Raw genomic sequence first — 14,840 nt, forward strand, 5'->3', positions numbered from 1 at the left:
GAGAATTTGCTTTATATGTTTACTGTTCATTTTATTAGTTTTGTGTCTGTTTGTTTTCTTATTCTTTGTTATAATTTGTTACATTTCTAATGTATTCTATTCTATTCAAAGTCCCCAATGACATCACTGGTGGCCATATTCAAACTCATTTACTCCCAAACTAAATGAATGTGTGGCAACACAACACACTTTATTTTGGATGCGTGTGAGATTATGTGCAAAATAAATCAGCATTGGTGAAGTGCCCCATTAAAGAGACTATGAATGAATAAGCTGTAGTCTTTATACGTTTTTTTGTTGATTTATGATTTTATGTGAAATACGTGGCTTTGGTGTGTGTATTCCATAGTGTTTATACAGAGATTAGTAATAACCACAGAACACATGAGGTAAATTCAGTTGTCACTTTAAGTTTGGAAACCAACTTATCCTCCCATGATGGTATATTTTACAGTGAAAACAAGATCAGCGATTTGTGACCCGTTCCCTGCGTTTATCATCTTTTAGAAAAAAGGTTACATAGATTCATATAAAATACAATGCTTCTGCCGTCTGTTCTTAATAAGTTACATGATTAACTATTTACACATCAATACACACACCGGCACTGTATGGAAGTATGGCACTGGTGTTGCACATCAATGAAAATGATATTTACAAGTCTATACACATGTTCTCCATCACCCCCGTGTCGCTGTGGAGAGAGAGAGAGAGAAGGAGACATTATTAACATGTAATCATTCTTATTCTAAAGAGGAAAAATATACAGTATCCATGTAAATCAATCTCAGATGCGCCGAGGCTTTCATTTACCTATGAGTTGTTCAGAAGTGAATTCTGAATGCTTTCGTACACGCTGTTGTAGATCTCGTCCTTTGACTTCATGCCGTCGAGGTACTCTGCGTGGGGGGGGGGGGGGGGGGAGATAGAATCGATTAATCTTCTACAGTAGATCGAAGGTTAACACTACGATTTACGGTTAAATCCTCAGATCCTGACCTACCTATTGAGTTGCAGTTGTTCTCCATCTCCTTCCTGTGTTTCAAGTACATGGGCCAGACGTGTCCGTCGAACAGGCCGGGGGGGTCTGGTACTGTGTATGTCCTCGTACTGTGGAAAGAGAGCGGACCATGTAACCAACCAAAGACCCTCAACGCACCTCCGCCCGGCTCAGTGAGAACCGCTCTTAAAGTCGGTCAGCTGGTTTTGCTCTTAAGTCACGCTCAGGTTGGGATTTCTTTTACACCACACTCCCGCCAGAGAAATCCCAACCCGAGCCTGGCGTAAGAGCAAAATGGCCACCCTGTGAATAACGCTGGTTAGGGTGCCGTACCTCCTTCTCTTCTTGCACTCCTCGTGTGGAATGGCAATGTAGTAGCACTTGTCGTAGACTTCAATGAGAGGCCTGCGTGGAGAGGGATTATTAGATTAGATTAGATTCAAATGGTTTGTTATCAACAATGAATACAGTACAGTACAATACAACGAAAATAAGTCTGGCGTCTGCGTTTCTCTATAGGTGAAACCTGTTGGCAGGTGACCCACTTGTAGTTGTAGAGCAGGAATCCTTCCAGGATGAGAATGTGGAGGCCGGCGTCCTCCTTGTCCGATTCCTCGGCCTCGGGTGACAGTGTCACTCCGTGAGAGCGGGCGAACTTGGCAGGGTTCTCCTGCCACCCCTTCACCGTGTTGACCATGGCCTCCATATCCATTGCGCTGATCACTGTCGGGGCGAAGCAGAGAGAGAGCGGCATTTCAACACATGTGGGAAGAATCAGGGCTCACCAATGTGCCGCTACGCACATCAGTCATGGTTAGTGAATGGCTGTAGCATTCACTGAATTATTTATGGTTGAATATTAAAAATTTAGGATTGGGTTGCAAAAGTGTGAATACTTTTGTTGTTGAAAATGTGTACATTACTGCATGGTTTCCTATTCGACTCTTACCATCCCACTGTCTAAAGCCGTCCTCCCCGACTTCTATCTGATCGGGTTTCTGAAATTACAGTCACCAATAAGACATTGCTGCAGCCTAGGAGCTGACACACCTGGACAGGACAAGTCAAGGACCCGTCTCCACTCAAGTTGGCCTTACTGCACCCCCCACGGTGCCTTTGTTAAGGACACAGTGTAACCAGAGTAGGTTGGACCTTAACTGAACTCTTACAGTTCAGTCAATCGAGGGGTACAGAGAGTAAAGTCCTTAATTGGACATTTCTTTTAATTTTTTATTTATTTATTGAAAATCTTTTTTTTTTATCTTTTTTCTTTTCTTTTCTTTTTCATTTTTTCTTTTTTATTTTTTTTACATCAAGTCACTTGATGTTTCAAAAAAATTTATGTTGATCACTGGTTAAAGAACCATTGTTGACATTGAATGCAGCTAAGGTGGGGGTTGTAAAAAGAAAAGTCAAATGAAAGTTAATGATCATGCAAACAGCTGGTTGCACAACTTGCAACATGAATGCACAAAGTTGAACTTTAAGTGGGGACGTTCAACCTTTTCATTGGTTGTCCAGGAGACAATCAGCCACATGTATTAGTAGGCTGCTAATGGCTAAGATGACAGTCACTACACCTGCAAGTGTTATAGTACTGTTATAGAAATACATAAGAACAAGCAGTTTGAACTTACAGTAAATACTGTACATCAAGTGACATTATTGTTTTCACTTAGCACATCTGTTAGCTTAGCTTCCAAAGCCTTGGTAGTTGCCTAATGACTAATGTAAACAATTAAAATGATCTGATTTTCTTACCTTGAAGAAGTCATCCTGATGCACCACGCAACAGTTTGGTAACGTCTTAATTAGCCTATTTGTCAAAGTGGTCTTTCCACCGTTGGTCACGCTGAAATTAAGATAAAAGTTGCATTAATATAAATGAATGAATGAATGAATTGATTAATCAACTAATTAATTAATGAATTGTAGTTAATTATCAGATACTGCATAAATGAATTCCACCTCAACTGATGAGAAGGAAACAGTTTGTCAATGAATCAATGAATTTGTTGAGACTTACCCGCCAATGCCGATGATGAACTTCATGTTTATTTTTGTTATGTTGGTCTTTTAGAAATGGTAGATAAAAGAAGGGAACCCAACAACGAGCTGTCTGTTAAAGGCTTTTAGAAAATCTGTTGGCCTTTCCTTCCGTTCTGGCAAGGTTCCCCCCCTTTACTACTTCATTGAAAGACAACCTCTCCGCTGGCTATATAAAGGCTCCAGCCGGCAGCGCCATGCGGCCATGTCACAGCCTCTGATCCGCCCCCTTCTCGCCGGCGGCCAATGGGCTGCTGCTGTACGACCGCATCTGCCAATCAGAGCCTCACGTGGCTCCACATTTACATGTGAAAGCAAATCTCCACCTGCTCCTCGGCCTCCATACACACACGGGCCCCTGCAGGGGTCAGTGAGATATGCCACCTTCCGTCCATCTGACACCTGCGCTGCTGAAGACTACACAGGGTTCCAGTGGAAGATAATGGAGAAATTCTGGGTCTGAGCTGTGAATTACAATGTTAATTCTCTCCTGAGGTGTTTAGAGGGTGACAGAATGAAAGGCAGGACCGGAGATACTGTAGTTGTACTGTAAGGCCTGAGGATATTGATATCTGTATATATGTTGATATCTGTTCATATACAGCTTGAGAAATCATAGATTGTTCATACTGTAAACAGAGGGACATTATGTATTTAGCCAGACTCCATTCTCAAGGGGATTGAGAGGCTTAGGGCTGGTTTTGTAAGTGAACCACCAGCTGTACAGTGTGTCCCAGAGAGGGGCGTGGAGGGGGCCGGGGCCACCCAGTACAGGACAGTAGTAGTACAGTACATCTATGGCTGTGTAGTGTACAGTGTAATCGTTAACATTATACAGAAAGAGCGATTAATACAAACTAGGGCTGTCAGTTTATCGCGTTAATTAGATTAATTAATTACATAGAAAATTATCGCGCTATGAAAAATTACTCAAAATTAATTACAAAAAGAATAAAAAAATATTATTTAATTTAATTTTTTGCAATTTTTTTTTAAATCTCATTAATTCCATAAGGATGTAGAATACACATTTACAGACTTTTTTTTTATATGGTCCATTTGCATGTTCTTGGTATCTGATTCTAGGGACATCTATGGATCTCAGGGAATGTTTTCCCAGTATCAGAAATACTGTGTCTGTTATTAGGCTTGAGTAAATTGTAATGAACCAAATGAGAATATCAATAAACTTTTTTTTTTTTTTTTTTATCTTTGACTGTGAATAACACTATGCTCAAATTGACCAGACCTGAAAAATCTAAGCAAATTAATAGATGGAAGATGATTAAACAGAAGGTTTTGTAGATACAGTACTGAATTCTGCCATCCGGACACATGCAATTTGAAATATGATTATAGAATATGGAATATCAGGCATAAAATGGTTATGCGATTAAAATGCGATTAATTAGATTAATTAATTACAAATCCTGTAATTAATTAGATACATTTTTTAATCGCCTGACAGCACTAATACAAACCAACCTGTATGCACTCTTTCCAGAGGTTTGTGTGTGGTCTATCGGTGTCAAAGAGCTAAACAAAACCTCATTATTCAGGTCTTGAGAGAGACCTGCTCAGACAGGTCTGGGTCGGAGGAAGCTGGTATCACTATATTTAGCTAGCGTGTGTGTGTGTGTGTGTGTGGTAGCTTGCTGCGTCACACATTTTTCTGATGCAACCTGTTGGAATACATGCCACTGACTTACAGTATGTCAAAGGCTAGTTCTGTCTCACACTGTGATGTGAAACTAAATCTCTTCGAACCTCAAAGCTCACAAATGATCACGTTATTGAACATTGGCAGCGCGCCACACACTTTCGGACGTAGACGGGTCCAAACTTCTTACACGTTGAATGCCTTTATGACCGGTCTTATCCTGTGTGTTATTATGATGGAGCGGAACCGTTAAACCCAGCTATCGTCTCAGTGGGGAAGCAGTAGCCATCGCACGTGATGATGACATCATTCCATACCTCAATTTACTCAACTTTTACCTCCCAACTGCTTTCATTGTCTACAACTGCTCTACACTGTAATCATAGTAATCATAATAATCACAACTACCCACCTCATACTATAGTCTACCTATATAAATCTGTATGATAGGATACACAATAGTGCTGTATATATACTGTAATATATATATATATATTTATTCTTATCGTATATATATATTATATCCACATCTGTCTAGATATACCTGCATATAATCCTTTTTACATATCTGTAGATACTATATCTACTGTAAATCTGTACATGTTCCTTACCTACTCTTACTAGTTATGCTGATGGCCAGTATGACTTATGTGGAATTTCCTTTCAAGGCCTTTTGTTAACACCTCCCTCCCCCTTGTACCCTCCTTCCTTCACCCCTCACCTGGTCATCCTTCCCCCTGTACCCTCCTTCCTTCACCCCTCACCTGGTCATCCCTCCCCCTGTACCCTCCTTCCTTCACCCCTCACCTGGTCATCCTTCCCCCTGTACCCTCCTTCCTTCACCCCTCACCTGGTCATCCTTCCCCCTGTACCCTCCTTCCTTCACCCCTCACCTGGTCATCCCTTCCCCCTGTACCCTCCTTCCTTCACCCCTCACCTGGTCATCCCTCCCCCCTGACCCTGTACCCTCCTTCCTTCACCCCTCACCTGGTCATCCCTCCCCCCTGTACCCTCCTTTCTTCACCCCTCACCTGGTCATCCCTTCCCCCTGTACCCTCCTTCCTTCACGCCTCACCTGGTCATCCTTCCCCCTGTACCCTCCTTCCTTCACCCCTCACCTGGTCATCCCTTCCCCCTGTACCCTCCTTCCTTCATCCCTCCCCCGACCCCTTTCATTCCAGATAACTTATAAAGTGACCCCACAGAGAGAGGGGGGGGACTTTACCCAATTCTCCTGGCCAGAGAACGTCAAGTCATCTAACAAACTCCTGACCTAAATTATATTTGATTAATCATGTTTTAACAATACATTTTTATCAACCAAGAAGATTTGATCACGTGCATAATGACCTCTCCGGTTCCACCATAGTGTCTTATACCTGTATCACTGTACATATTAATACTACAACTACATCTGATTAGCACTGGTACTAATTCATATATTTAATATCCATCTTAATCATGTACATTGTATATTACTATTGCACTTTACTGTTACTCATTTGGTTGGATGGCAAACTTATTTCCGTTGTACTGTACTAGTTGTGCTGTATAATTAACAATACATCTGAATCTAATCTAATCTCAAACTGATCAGTAGTATCTTGATGTGGTTATTTGACATTAGGGGATGAAAGACATTAGTGACGGTAGAAGGACTTACATGTCCAGGACAGCAGCCCAGACTGTAGCGCGTCTAACCATGTGGCGCTCAAGGTAATCTCTCTTTCTTTGTCATCTCTTCATAACATGTAATATACAACATCTTAACCTATAATATAAACCGACAGGGCATACAGACCCTCATCTGCACCTTTGTTTACACTGTTTATTTTTGTTTTCATTATCTAGTTGACTGACTCATCTCTTCATAGAAGGACTCAAACAGCTGTTGCGTTTCTATTTTGAATTTAAAGTTAGTGTGTCTGACTCTTAACCACCAAGACCTGCACGGACTACCACGTATGACGTATATCATGCCAGTTAGGGCACCTTGTGTATACTGTTTACTTTTACTCTTACTCATAGTATATTCAGATTCAAATTCTTTATAGCCTATATTTATTGTAAGGTATAATATAACCAATAGGGCATACAGACCCTTATCTGCACCTTCAGATTCAATTTTACTGCCCAATGCCCATACCTGTACCTCCTCTCCCCCCTCCCCATGCTGCTATGATGCCTGAATTTCCCCCAAGGGGATCAATAAAGGAACATCTTATCTAGTCTTATCCTTGTTGCAGATACATTCGAGTTGGAATCTGATCAAAGGAAGCGGAACTTTTTTTTCTCCCTTCACGACGAACGAATCTATAAATCAGTTACATTTGATGTAATCAAACCTTAGATGGATTCAGTCGATCACAGTGGCTTTATATCTAAAAATAATCAAAGGTGAAATACCACCTGGGCATCATGTGGCCTCATACCAGTTTTTATTATGGACACAATGGCCTACACGTGGAATGGAAAAAGACAACCTTGTTGCTGTTGCCTGACCTTGCCAGCCATCTCCACTCCATTATCTAAGTACAGTGAGTACAAATATTCCTATAATATATATCATATTGATCCCCTTGGGGAAATTCAGGCCTCATAGCAGCATGGGGGAGGGGAGGTACGGGTATGGGCAGGGTGATAGTAGAAAGACATAAATATAGGCAATACAATTAGATCTGAATATTAAAATACGAGAAAAATAAACAGTGTAAACAAAGGTGCAGATGAGGGTCTGTATGCCTTTTTATCGGTTATATTATACGTTACAATAAATATAGGCAATAAAGAATTTGAATCTGAATATATACTATGAGACGAGTAAGAGTAAAAGTAAACAGTATACAGAGGGTGCAGTATACACAAGGACCTGGCATGATATACATCATACCTTGTAGTCCGTGCAGGTTTCGGTGGAGAGTCGGACACACTTGTCAATGCGAGGATGAAAACAGGGCAGACTGGAAGAATCATGATGGGACCACCAACTCTTTTGGGTTTTTCCCCCCCATTTATTTTTCTTACAAACAATAAATGGCACATATTCATAAATAACAATTTTATCAATTTATTTGACTTGTCTAAATATATTTCCTTCTCATTTGTAACAACGTTATGCTTTCTGTCTTGTAAAAGTACCTTGTTATCTTGTAAAACATCACGGCAAGTGACTTCGAAAAGTACAGCATGAAACACAGACGGGGAGGGCAACATAAACGAGCATGCCACCTGCAAACAGAACTTTATAAAATACATAAGGAATATTATACAAGACCTCGTGTAAAGGAAGATGAACCATTGACCACATGAATATGGTCGGTATTGTTGAACGATAACCGCACGACATGTGTCACTGAAATGATCATGAAACTGAATAATACTCATGCTGTTCGTACCAAAACCAAATATCTGCGCAAACACTTTTCTCAAGATTATATTACAGTTATGTACATTTTTATTTTATTATTATTATTATAATTTTTTTTAAGAAGGACTAAAGTTGCCAACTTCTTCTGTAGCCACCATTGAGGCCTTGCAGGGAATTAGTCTGAAATAACACGTAGCGTTAGATAACCTGAAACACTGTCTCCATATCATGCTGCAGAGAATTTAGCTGGTTACACGGGCAAAGCTAAACTAGCCATGCAGAGAACTTCTTGTGCATCATCTGTTGACGGTTCAGTCGTAACCTGCATAATAATACGCTGGAATGCATTTTGAACCACAAAAAAAACAACAACTAAAAAAAAACGAGGTTGAAAGAAAATAATCTTCCTGAGGAGCTTGGGGTCTTTATTCTGTAGGATCCATTACCAGTAGCACCGGTTCCGTCTGTGATGAGTGTGTAATGAAGATGTACTTTTGTCGTAGTGTATGTTCCAGAGTGGCTCCCCCAGAGAGAGTCAGTCATGTAGATTCAACTTAGTCAGTTTCATCTCCCTCCACAGGATCCACTCTGACCACAGGTTCTGGGGTCATCCTCTTTTCTGAAAATTATTATAAGACCAGATAAGATATTCCTTTACTGATCCCGTTGGGGGAAATTCAGGCATCATAAAGTAGCAGCATGGGGGAGGGGAGGTACAGGTATGGGCGTGGTAATAGTAGAAGACATAAATACAGGCAATACAATTATAGTAGAAAGTAAAAATAGGCAGTGTAAACAATATAATTAACTCTGAATATACGCATCTGAGCAAGTAGGCAGTGCGATCAAAGGTGCAGATGAGGGTCTGTATATAATATATATCAGTTATATATTATACATTACAATAAATATGGTTACAATAAACACTATAATCTAAATATATACTATGCAGTATACATAAGGTACCCTAACTGGCATGATATACATCATTCGTTATGCGTTGTAGTCCGTGCAGTTTAGGTGGGAGTCAGACATTCCTGTTATTCCTATTCTAATCGAATCCTATTATCAAGGATTATAAATGATTATCATCAGCAACCAACATCTATGTATATCAGTGTGCCAGTGCTTCCCTGTTATTCTTATGAATCTAAGCGGACATGTATGTATATCAGTGTGCCAGTGGTTCCCTGTTATTCTTATGAATCTAACATGTATCAGGTTTGCCAATTTATTTTCCCCCTGCTTCCTGACCTGCCAAAGGGGTTAAGAGATACTGTCTATGGCCATTCCAGGGGCGTCACCCAACCCCACCAGGGGGGACTTTCTGTATCCAAGTCGAGTGGCAGCTGTAGCGCGGATGATACCTAGAGGCTTATAGGAGCGGTCAGCAGCGCGGAATAGTGAGAGAGTTCTAAAATAACCCCCCTCCCGCCAAGCCGGGTGCTCCCCTCGTTTCAACCTCGATGCGGCCGCTGAGCTCTAGGATCGGATCGTCTCTGCTAGGACTGTACGCGTGGCAGATGGTTAATGGTTGGCATTAAAAATAGCATTGATTTGTGGCGCATGGGGAATTCCAAAGAGCTAAGCAGATGTTTCTTATGTAACCCGGCAGCCCCCGCTTGAAATATGTAAATAAAGTACTAGCTAGTCGACGACAGAAAAAAACGTACATAATGTACGCTATGTGAGAGCCGTGGATCACGTGTTTATGTTGTATTGGCAATGTACGAATGTAGAGAATTTGGCACAGCTCTTTGAGCATGGTTGTCATTGATTGATTGTCTCCTTAATCAGTGCATAACGTTAACGTTTGCAAAAAACAAATAGGCAGGGGAGCTCCAGTAGCTCACCGCGTACCTCGAGCGCTATTTCGGCGCCGGGGACAACCGTGCTCGTCACGGATCTGGGGTAGCAAGTTTGATTCCCGGACAAAGCCGTAACTTTCTCAGAGTGTCTTCCCCCCATCTGTACCCCCATTCAACCTGTTTCTGTCGGTCATTCTTGACCAGAGAAAAAGCGATAAACGCAAGAAGAGCCAGCGGAATGGCCAAAGTTAAAAAAAAAAAAAAAAAGAAAATAGGCTGATTGACACATACAGAATATACATATCGCTACAGAAATAAGTCCTTTACCTTATTTGGTAGCACTTTATAATAACACCCTGTTATAATACATTTATAAGGTATTTGTAGATAATGAACTAATCACGAACAAACCATTTATATACATTCATAAATGATTATTAAATCATTTATAACTATATTTGTATACCATTTACAAAGTATTTATAACGCATTAGTGGATAATGAACTAATCATGAACAAACCATTTATATACATTCATAAATGATTATTAAATCATTTATAACTATATTTGTATAACATTTACAGATTAGTTCTACATTATTTATAACTCATTATCAACATTGTTTGTACTTGATTTGTTCATCATTAAATAATGTTGTTTAATGTGTAGTAACACATTTGTAGATGCTTTGAAAAATAGATATGAAAAAACGACTATAGTGTATCTCCATTTATTTTTCATGTTCAACAAATGATTTGTTAAGACATTCATAAAACATCTATAAATCATTTGCAGATGCTATCGTGGGGGCCAATCTAAAGTGAAGCCTATTCATCATTAACAAGTGTCTAATACAGTTAATTATTTGTTAACTTTTTCATCACATGTTACAAATGTTGTAGGCAGCTTTCAGATACACCCTTCTTTGTGACATCAAACAGTGACAGAATTAGGACTAAAGATAAATGCAATTTTATTAACATATAAAATACATGTGCATGACATATAGTGTAACTCGGGGGGCACTAGGACCCAGGAGTACCCTGGCCAGGTAGAGTATCTAGAGAGGAAGTCTCACGCGAGCGAGACTTGACGTCACGTGTGTTGCACTGTTGCCGTCTGTTTGAATGGAAGCACAAGTTATCCGTGCTGCGTCTATACTTTCGCTTTTAATAAGGTATGAGCAGGTTAAACACCTTTTTTTGTTGGTAAATCTATTCCATCATTTCCGACCTACAAACAACTCTTATGTTGTGTAGACGTTCGTGTAGATGTGGTGGCCGCTAACATTACATTTGTTCGATACGACACACAAGAGTAATAATTATTTGTGTCGTGTCATCATCACTGAGCACACTGAGCACACATTATGAACAAATGTAACGTTAGCGGCCACCACATCTAGACGAACGTCTACACAACATAAGAGTTGTTTGTAGGTCGGAAATGATGGAATAGATTTACCAACAAAAAAAGGTGTTTAACCTGCTCATACCTTATTAAAAGCGAAAGTATAGACGCAGCACGGATAACTTGTGCTTCAATTCAAACAGACGGCAACAGTGCAACACACGTGACGTCAAGTCTCGCTCGCGTGAGACTTCCTCTCTAGATACTCTACCTGGCCAGGGTACTCCTGGGTCCTAGTGCCCCCCGAGTTACACTATATGTCATGCACATGTATTTTATATGTTAATAAAATTGCATTTATCTTTAGTCCTAATTCTGTCACTGTTTGATGTCACAAAGAAGGGTGTATCCGAAAGCTGCCTACAACATTTGTAACATGTGATGAAAAAGTAAACAAATAATTAACTGTATTAGACACTTGTTAATGATGAATAGGCTTCACTTTAGATTGGCCCCCACGATAGCATCTGCAAATGATTTATAGATGTTTTATGAATGTCTTATCAAATCATTTGTTCAACATGAAAAATAAATGGAGATACACTATAGTCGTTTTTTCATATCTATTTTTCAAAGCATCTACAAATGTGTTACTACACATTAAACAACATTATTTAATGATGAACAAATCAAGTACAAACAATGTTGATAATGAGTTATAAATAATGTAGAACTAATCTGTAAATGTTATACAAATATAGTTATAAATGATTTAATAATCATTTATGAATGTATATAAATGGTTTGTTCATGATTAGTTCATTATCCACTAATGCGTTATAAATACTTATAAATGGTATACAAATATAGTTATAAATGATTTAATAAATGTATATAAATGGTTTGTTCATGATTAGTTCATTATCTACAAATACCTTATAAATGTATTATAACAGGGTGTTATTATAAAGGGCTACCCATTATTTTATGTGGTCATTATGTACATTGTACTTTTTCTGATGAGAATGTGTCGCGCAGGTGCAGCCAACAAGAGGTGTGATGCAGGTCTTGACGAGGAGGCATGGAGGGGATATCTAGCGTGGCATTAAAGGAACATGCCAACATTATGGGAAATGTGCTTAGTGCTTACCGTCTTCTCCAGAGTCAGACAAGAAGATGGATACCAATTTCCTCTCTGGGCGTTCAGTAGGAAGCTATCCTGCTGATTTTTGTCAAATACATTTTATCAATCAAGCTAGCTTAGCTTAGCACAAATGAATGGAAGCGGATACGGACCAGCTAGCCTAGCTGTTGGTCAAAAACACCTCTCACCTCTTGCAGCCAGATAGCTTTCTACTGAACGCACAAAGAGGGAATTAGTATCTATCTTCTTGTCTGACTTTGGAGAAGACGGTAAGCGCATTTCCCATAATGTTGGCGTGTTCCTTTAAGTCTGGCTCAAGTCAGATATTTTAATTGGGACAAGCTTGCACTTGATTTGAACTTTCATTGCTATAACCTTGATTTGAACTTTCATTCCTATAACCTTGATTTGAACCTTCATTCCTATAACCTTGATTTGAACCTTCGTTCCTATAACCTTGATTTGAACCTTCGTTCCTATAACCTTGATTTGAACTTTCGTTCCTATAACCTTGATTTGAACCTTCATTCCTATAACCTTGATTTGAACCTTCGTTCCTATAACCTTGATTTGAACCTTCGTTCCCATAACCTTGATTTGAACCTTCGTTCCTATAACCTTGATTTGAACCTTTGTTCCTATAACCTTGATTTGAACCTTCGTTCCCATAACCTTGATTTGAACCTTCGTTCCTATAACCTTGATTTGAACCTTCATTCCTATAACCTTGATTTGAACCTTCTTTCCTATAACCTTGATTTGAACCTTCGTTCCTATAACCTTGATTTGAACCTTCGTTCCTATAACCTTGATTTGAACCTTCATTCCTATAACCTTGATTTGAACCTTCGTTCCTATAACCTTGATTTGAACCTTCGTTCCTATAACCTTGATTTGAACCTTCGTTCCTATAACCTTGATTTGAACCTTCGTTCCTATAACCTTGATTTGAACTTTCGTTCCTATAACCTTGATTTGAACCTTCGTTCCTATAACCTTGATTTGAACCTTCGTTCCTATAACCTTGATTTGAACCTTCGTTCCTATAACCTTGATTTGAACCTTCGTTCCTATAATCTTGATTTGAACCTTCGTTCCTATAACCTTGATTTGAACCTTCGTTCCTATAACCTTCATTTGAACCTTCGTTCCTATAACCTTCATTTGAACCTTCGTTCCTATAACCTTCATTTGAACCTTCGTTCCTATACCCCTGAGACTTTGGGGGGATGCCTCACACTCACACCCCAGTGGTTTGGACTTTGCCTCTGCAAAGAAAGGGCCATTAGAAACAAAGGAACAAGCAAGCAAGCGTGAACTTCATGATAGGCTGTGACCACATTGGAAATCCCTATTGTCTACTGGCTCTCGCTGCCTGGACATGTGCTTTAACCTCAGCACTGTATCCAGTATCTTTATGCAATTATCTAGCGTCAAACATCAGTGTTGTACACTAAGGATAGCTGTATATGTGTACAAGGTGTTGTGTCAATGGGACGTAGGTGAATATGTAATGGCTTCTCAAAGTTGCATATTTCTACATGTGATTGTAGCGGCAACATTTGGCCATCTGGTGTGAGATCTGGCATGAAGCATTGGCATAATGATATCTGTCATTGTGGCAAATTTCACATCTCTATCGCGCAAGTTATGCGAATAGCGGCACCATGTGGCCGAACGACACACAACTCCGCACACCTCCCGTGTCATGAAGGAAACGCGCATGTTAACACTTTGAGTGCCAGCGACGTGTTATGTCGTCTTATCATGCCCCCCGTTGAGTGTTGACGACGCGATTTGTCGTTATTTTTTTTATATTAGCGATCTGAATTCATATTTCATCAACCGAGTCTCCCGTTGGTACAGCAGCCCCTCCAGGAGCTCCGATGGGAAAAAACCGCCCCCCCTATCGTCTATCCCTGTGTAACTGCAGGCCATTCGATTATACTGGGAGATCCCTGTGGGGGGAGCCAACTGGCTCCATTATACTGGCGAGGGATCTGATGATGAGGGAAGTGATCGCGAGTTGGAAAGCAGCGTGGAATATATATTTACAGCAGCCAATAATCAATCAATAAACGCGATCGATATTTGGAATGGCGATCAGGAATTGGAATAATCTTTTTGGAGAACATCTGATCTAAGGTAAGGAGTCTATGTTACCAGTTTTAGGATAATCAGAGCTGTATTCACTGAGATACCAGCGTGTCCCGTAAGTGTATATGTGTGTGTGTGTGTGTGTGTGATGTTGAGGAAATGAGAGAATCGATTTCTCAGCTCGCTTCTATAGCGTGCATAAGTACACATATACTATCGATAATCTAGCGTTTATTTGAAAACTATTCATAAATAGGCCGACAAATGACAACGTGTCTAGTGTATTCGAGAATATTCCAATAAATGCCGTTTATGAGGGAATCTTTCTATTTTCTGGAAATTTTCGAGAAAACGATAGCTTTTCGAA

The 14,840-nt window shown here is 39.9% G+C and overlaps 2 protein-coding genes across 3 annotated transcripts in view; both read right to left on the bottom strand.

The window, feature by feature from the left end:
• Positions 1-419: 419 nt before the first annotated feature.
• On the bottom strand, positions 420-3,169 carry nmrk2 (nicotinamide riboside kinase 2). 2 transcript variants are annotated; one of them, XM_084327419.1, is made up of 8 exons: positions 3,027-3,169; positions 2,762-2,852; positions 1,950-1,998; positions 1,546-1,723; positions 1,334-1,405; positions 1,004-1,110; positions 814-899; positions 420-694 (listed from the first exon to the last, which is right to left on the bottom strand). In XM_084327419.1, exons 1-7 carry the CDS (start codon positions 3,050-3,052, stop codon positions 814-816), a joined length of 609 nt encoding a protein of 202 aa, XP_084183545.1. In that variant the 5' UTR covers positions 3,053-3,169; the 3' UTR covers positions 420-694. The 2 variants fall into 2 exon arrangements, with proteins under 2 accessions (XP_084183545.1, XP_084183546.1); XM_084327420.1 differs by lacking the exon at positions 1,950-1,998 and having other exon boundaries at positions 3,027-3,063.
• A 4,741-nt stretch (positions 3,170-7,910) lies between these two features.
• Positions 7,911-14,840, bottom strand: part of atcayb (ATCAY kinesin light chain interacting caytaxin b) — a 36,488-nt gene continuing 29,558 nt past the window's right edge. Inside the window, exon 13 of the mRNA XM_084327367.1 lies at positions 7,911-8,692. The gene's annotated coding sequence lies outside the window, so the exon portion shown is untranslated. The remainder of the gene's footprint in view (positions 8,693-14,840) is intronic.

This window comes from Notolepis coatsorum (genome assembly GCF_963971535.1).
Source record: "Notolepis coatsorum genome assembly, chromosome: 13".
Classification (NCBI taxonomy): domain Eukaryota; kingdom Metazoa; phylum Chordata; class Actinopteri; order Aulopiformes; family Paralepididae; genus Notolepis; species Notolepis coatsorum.

Coding starts and splice junctions, on each gene's coding strand:
- nmrk2 (XM_084327419.1), bottom strand. CDS start 3,052: ATGAAGTTCATCATCGGCATTGGCGG. Junction 1,999..2,761: donor ATCAGGATGACTTCTTCAAG/GTAAGAAAATCA, acceptor CTGTAATTTCAG/AAACCCGATCAGATAGAAGT. Junction 1,724..1,949: donor CGGCTTTAGACAGTGGGATG/GTAAGAGTCGAA, acceptor TCGCCCCGACAG/TGATCAGCGCAATGGATATG.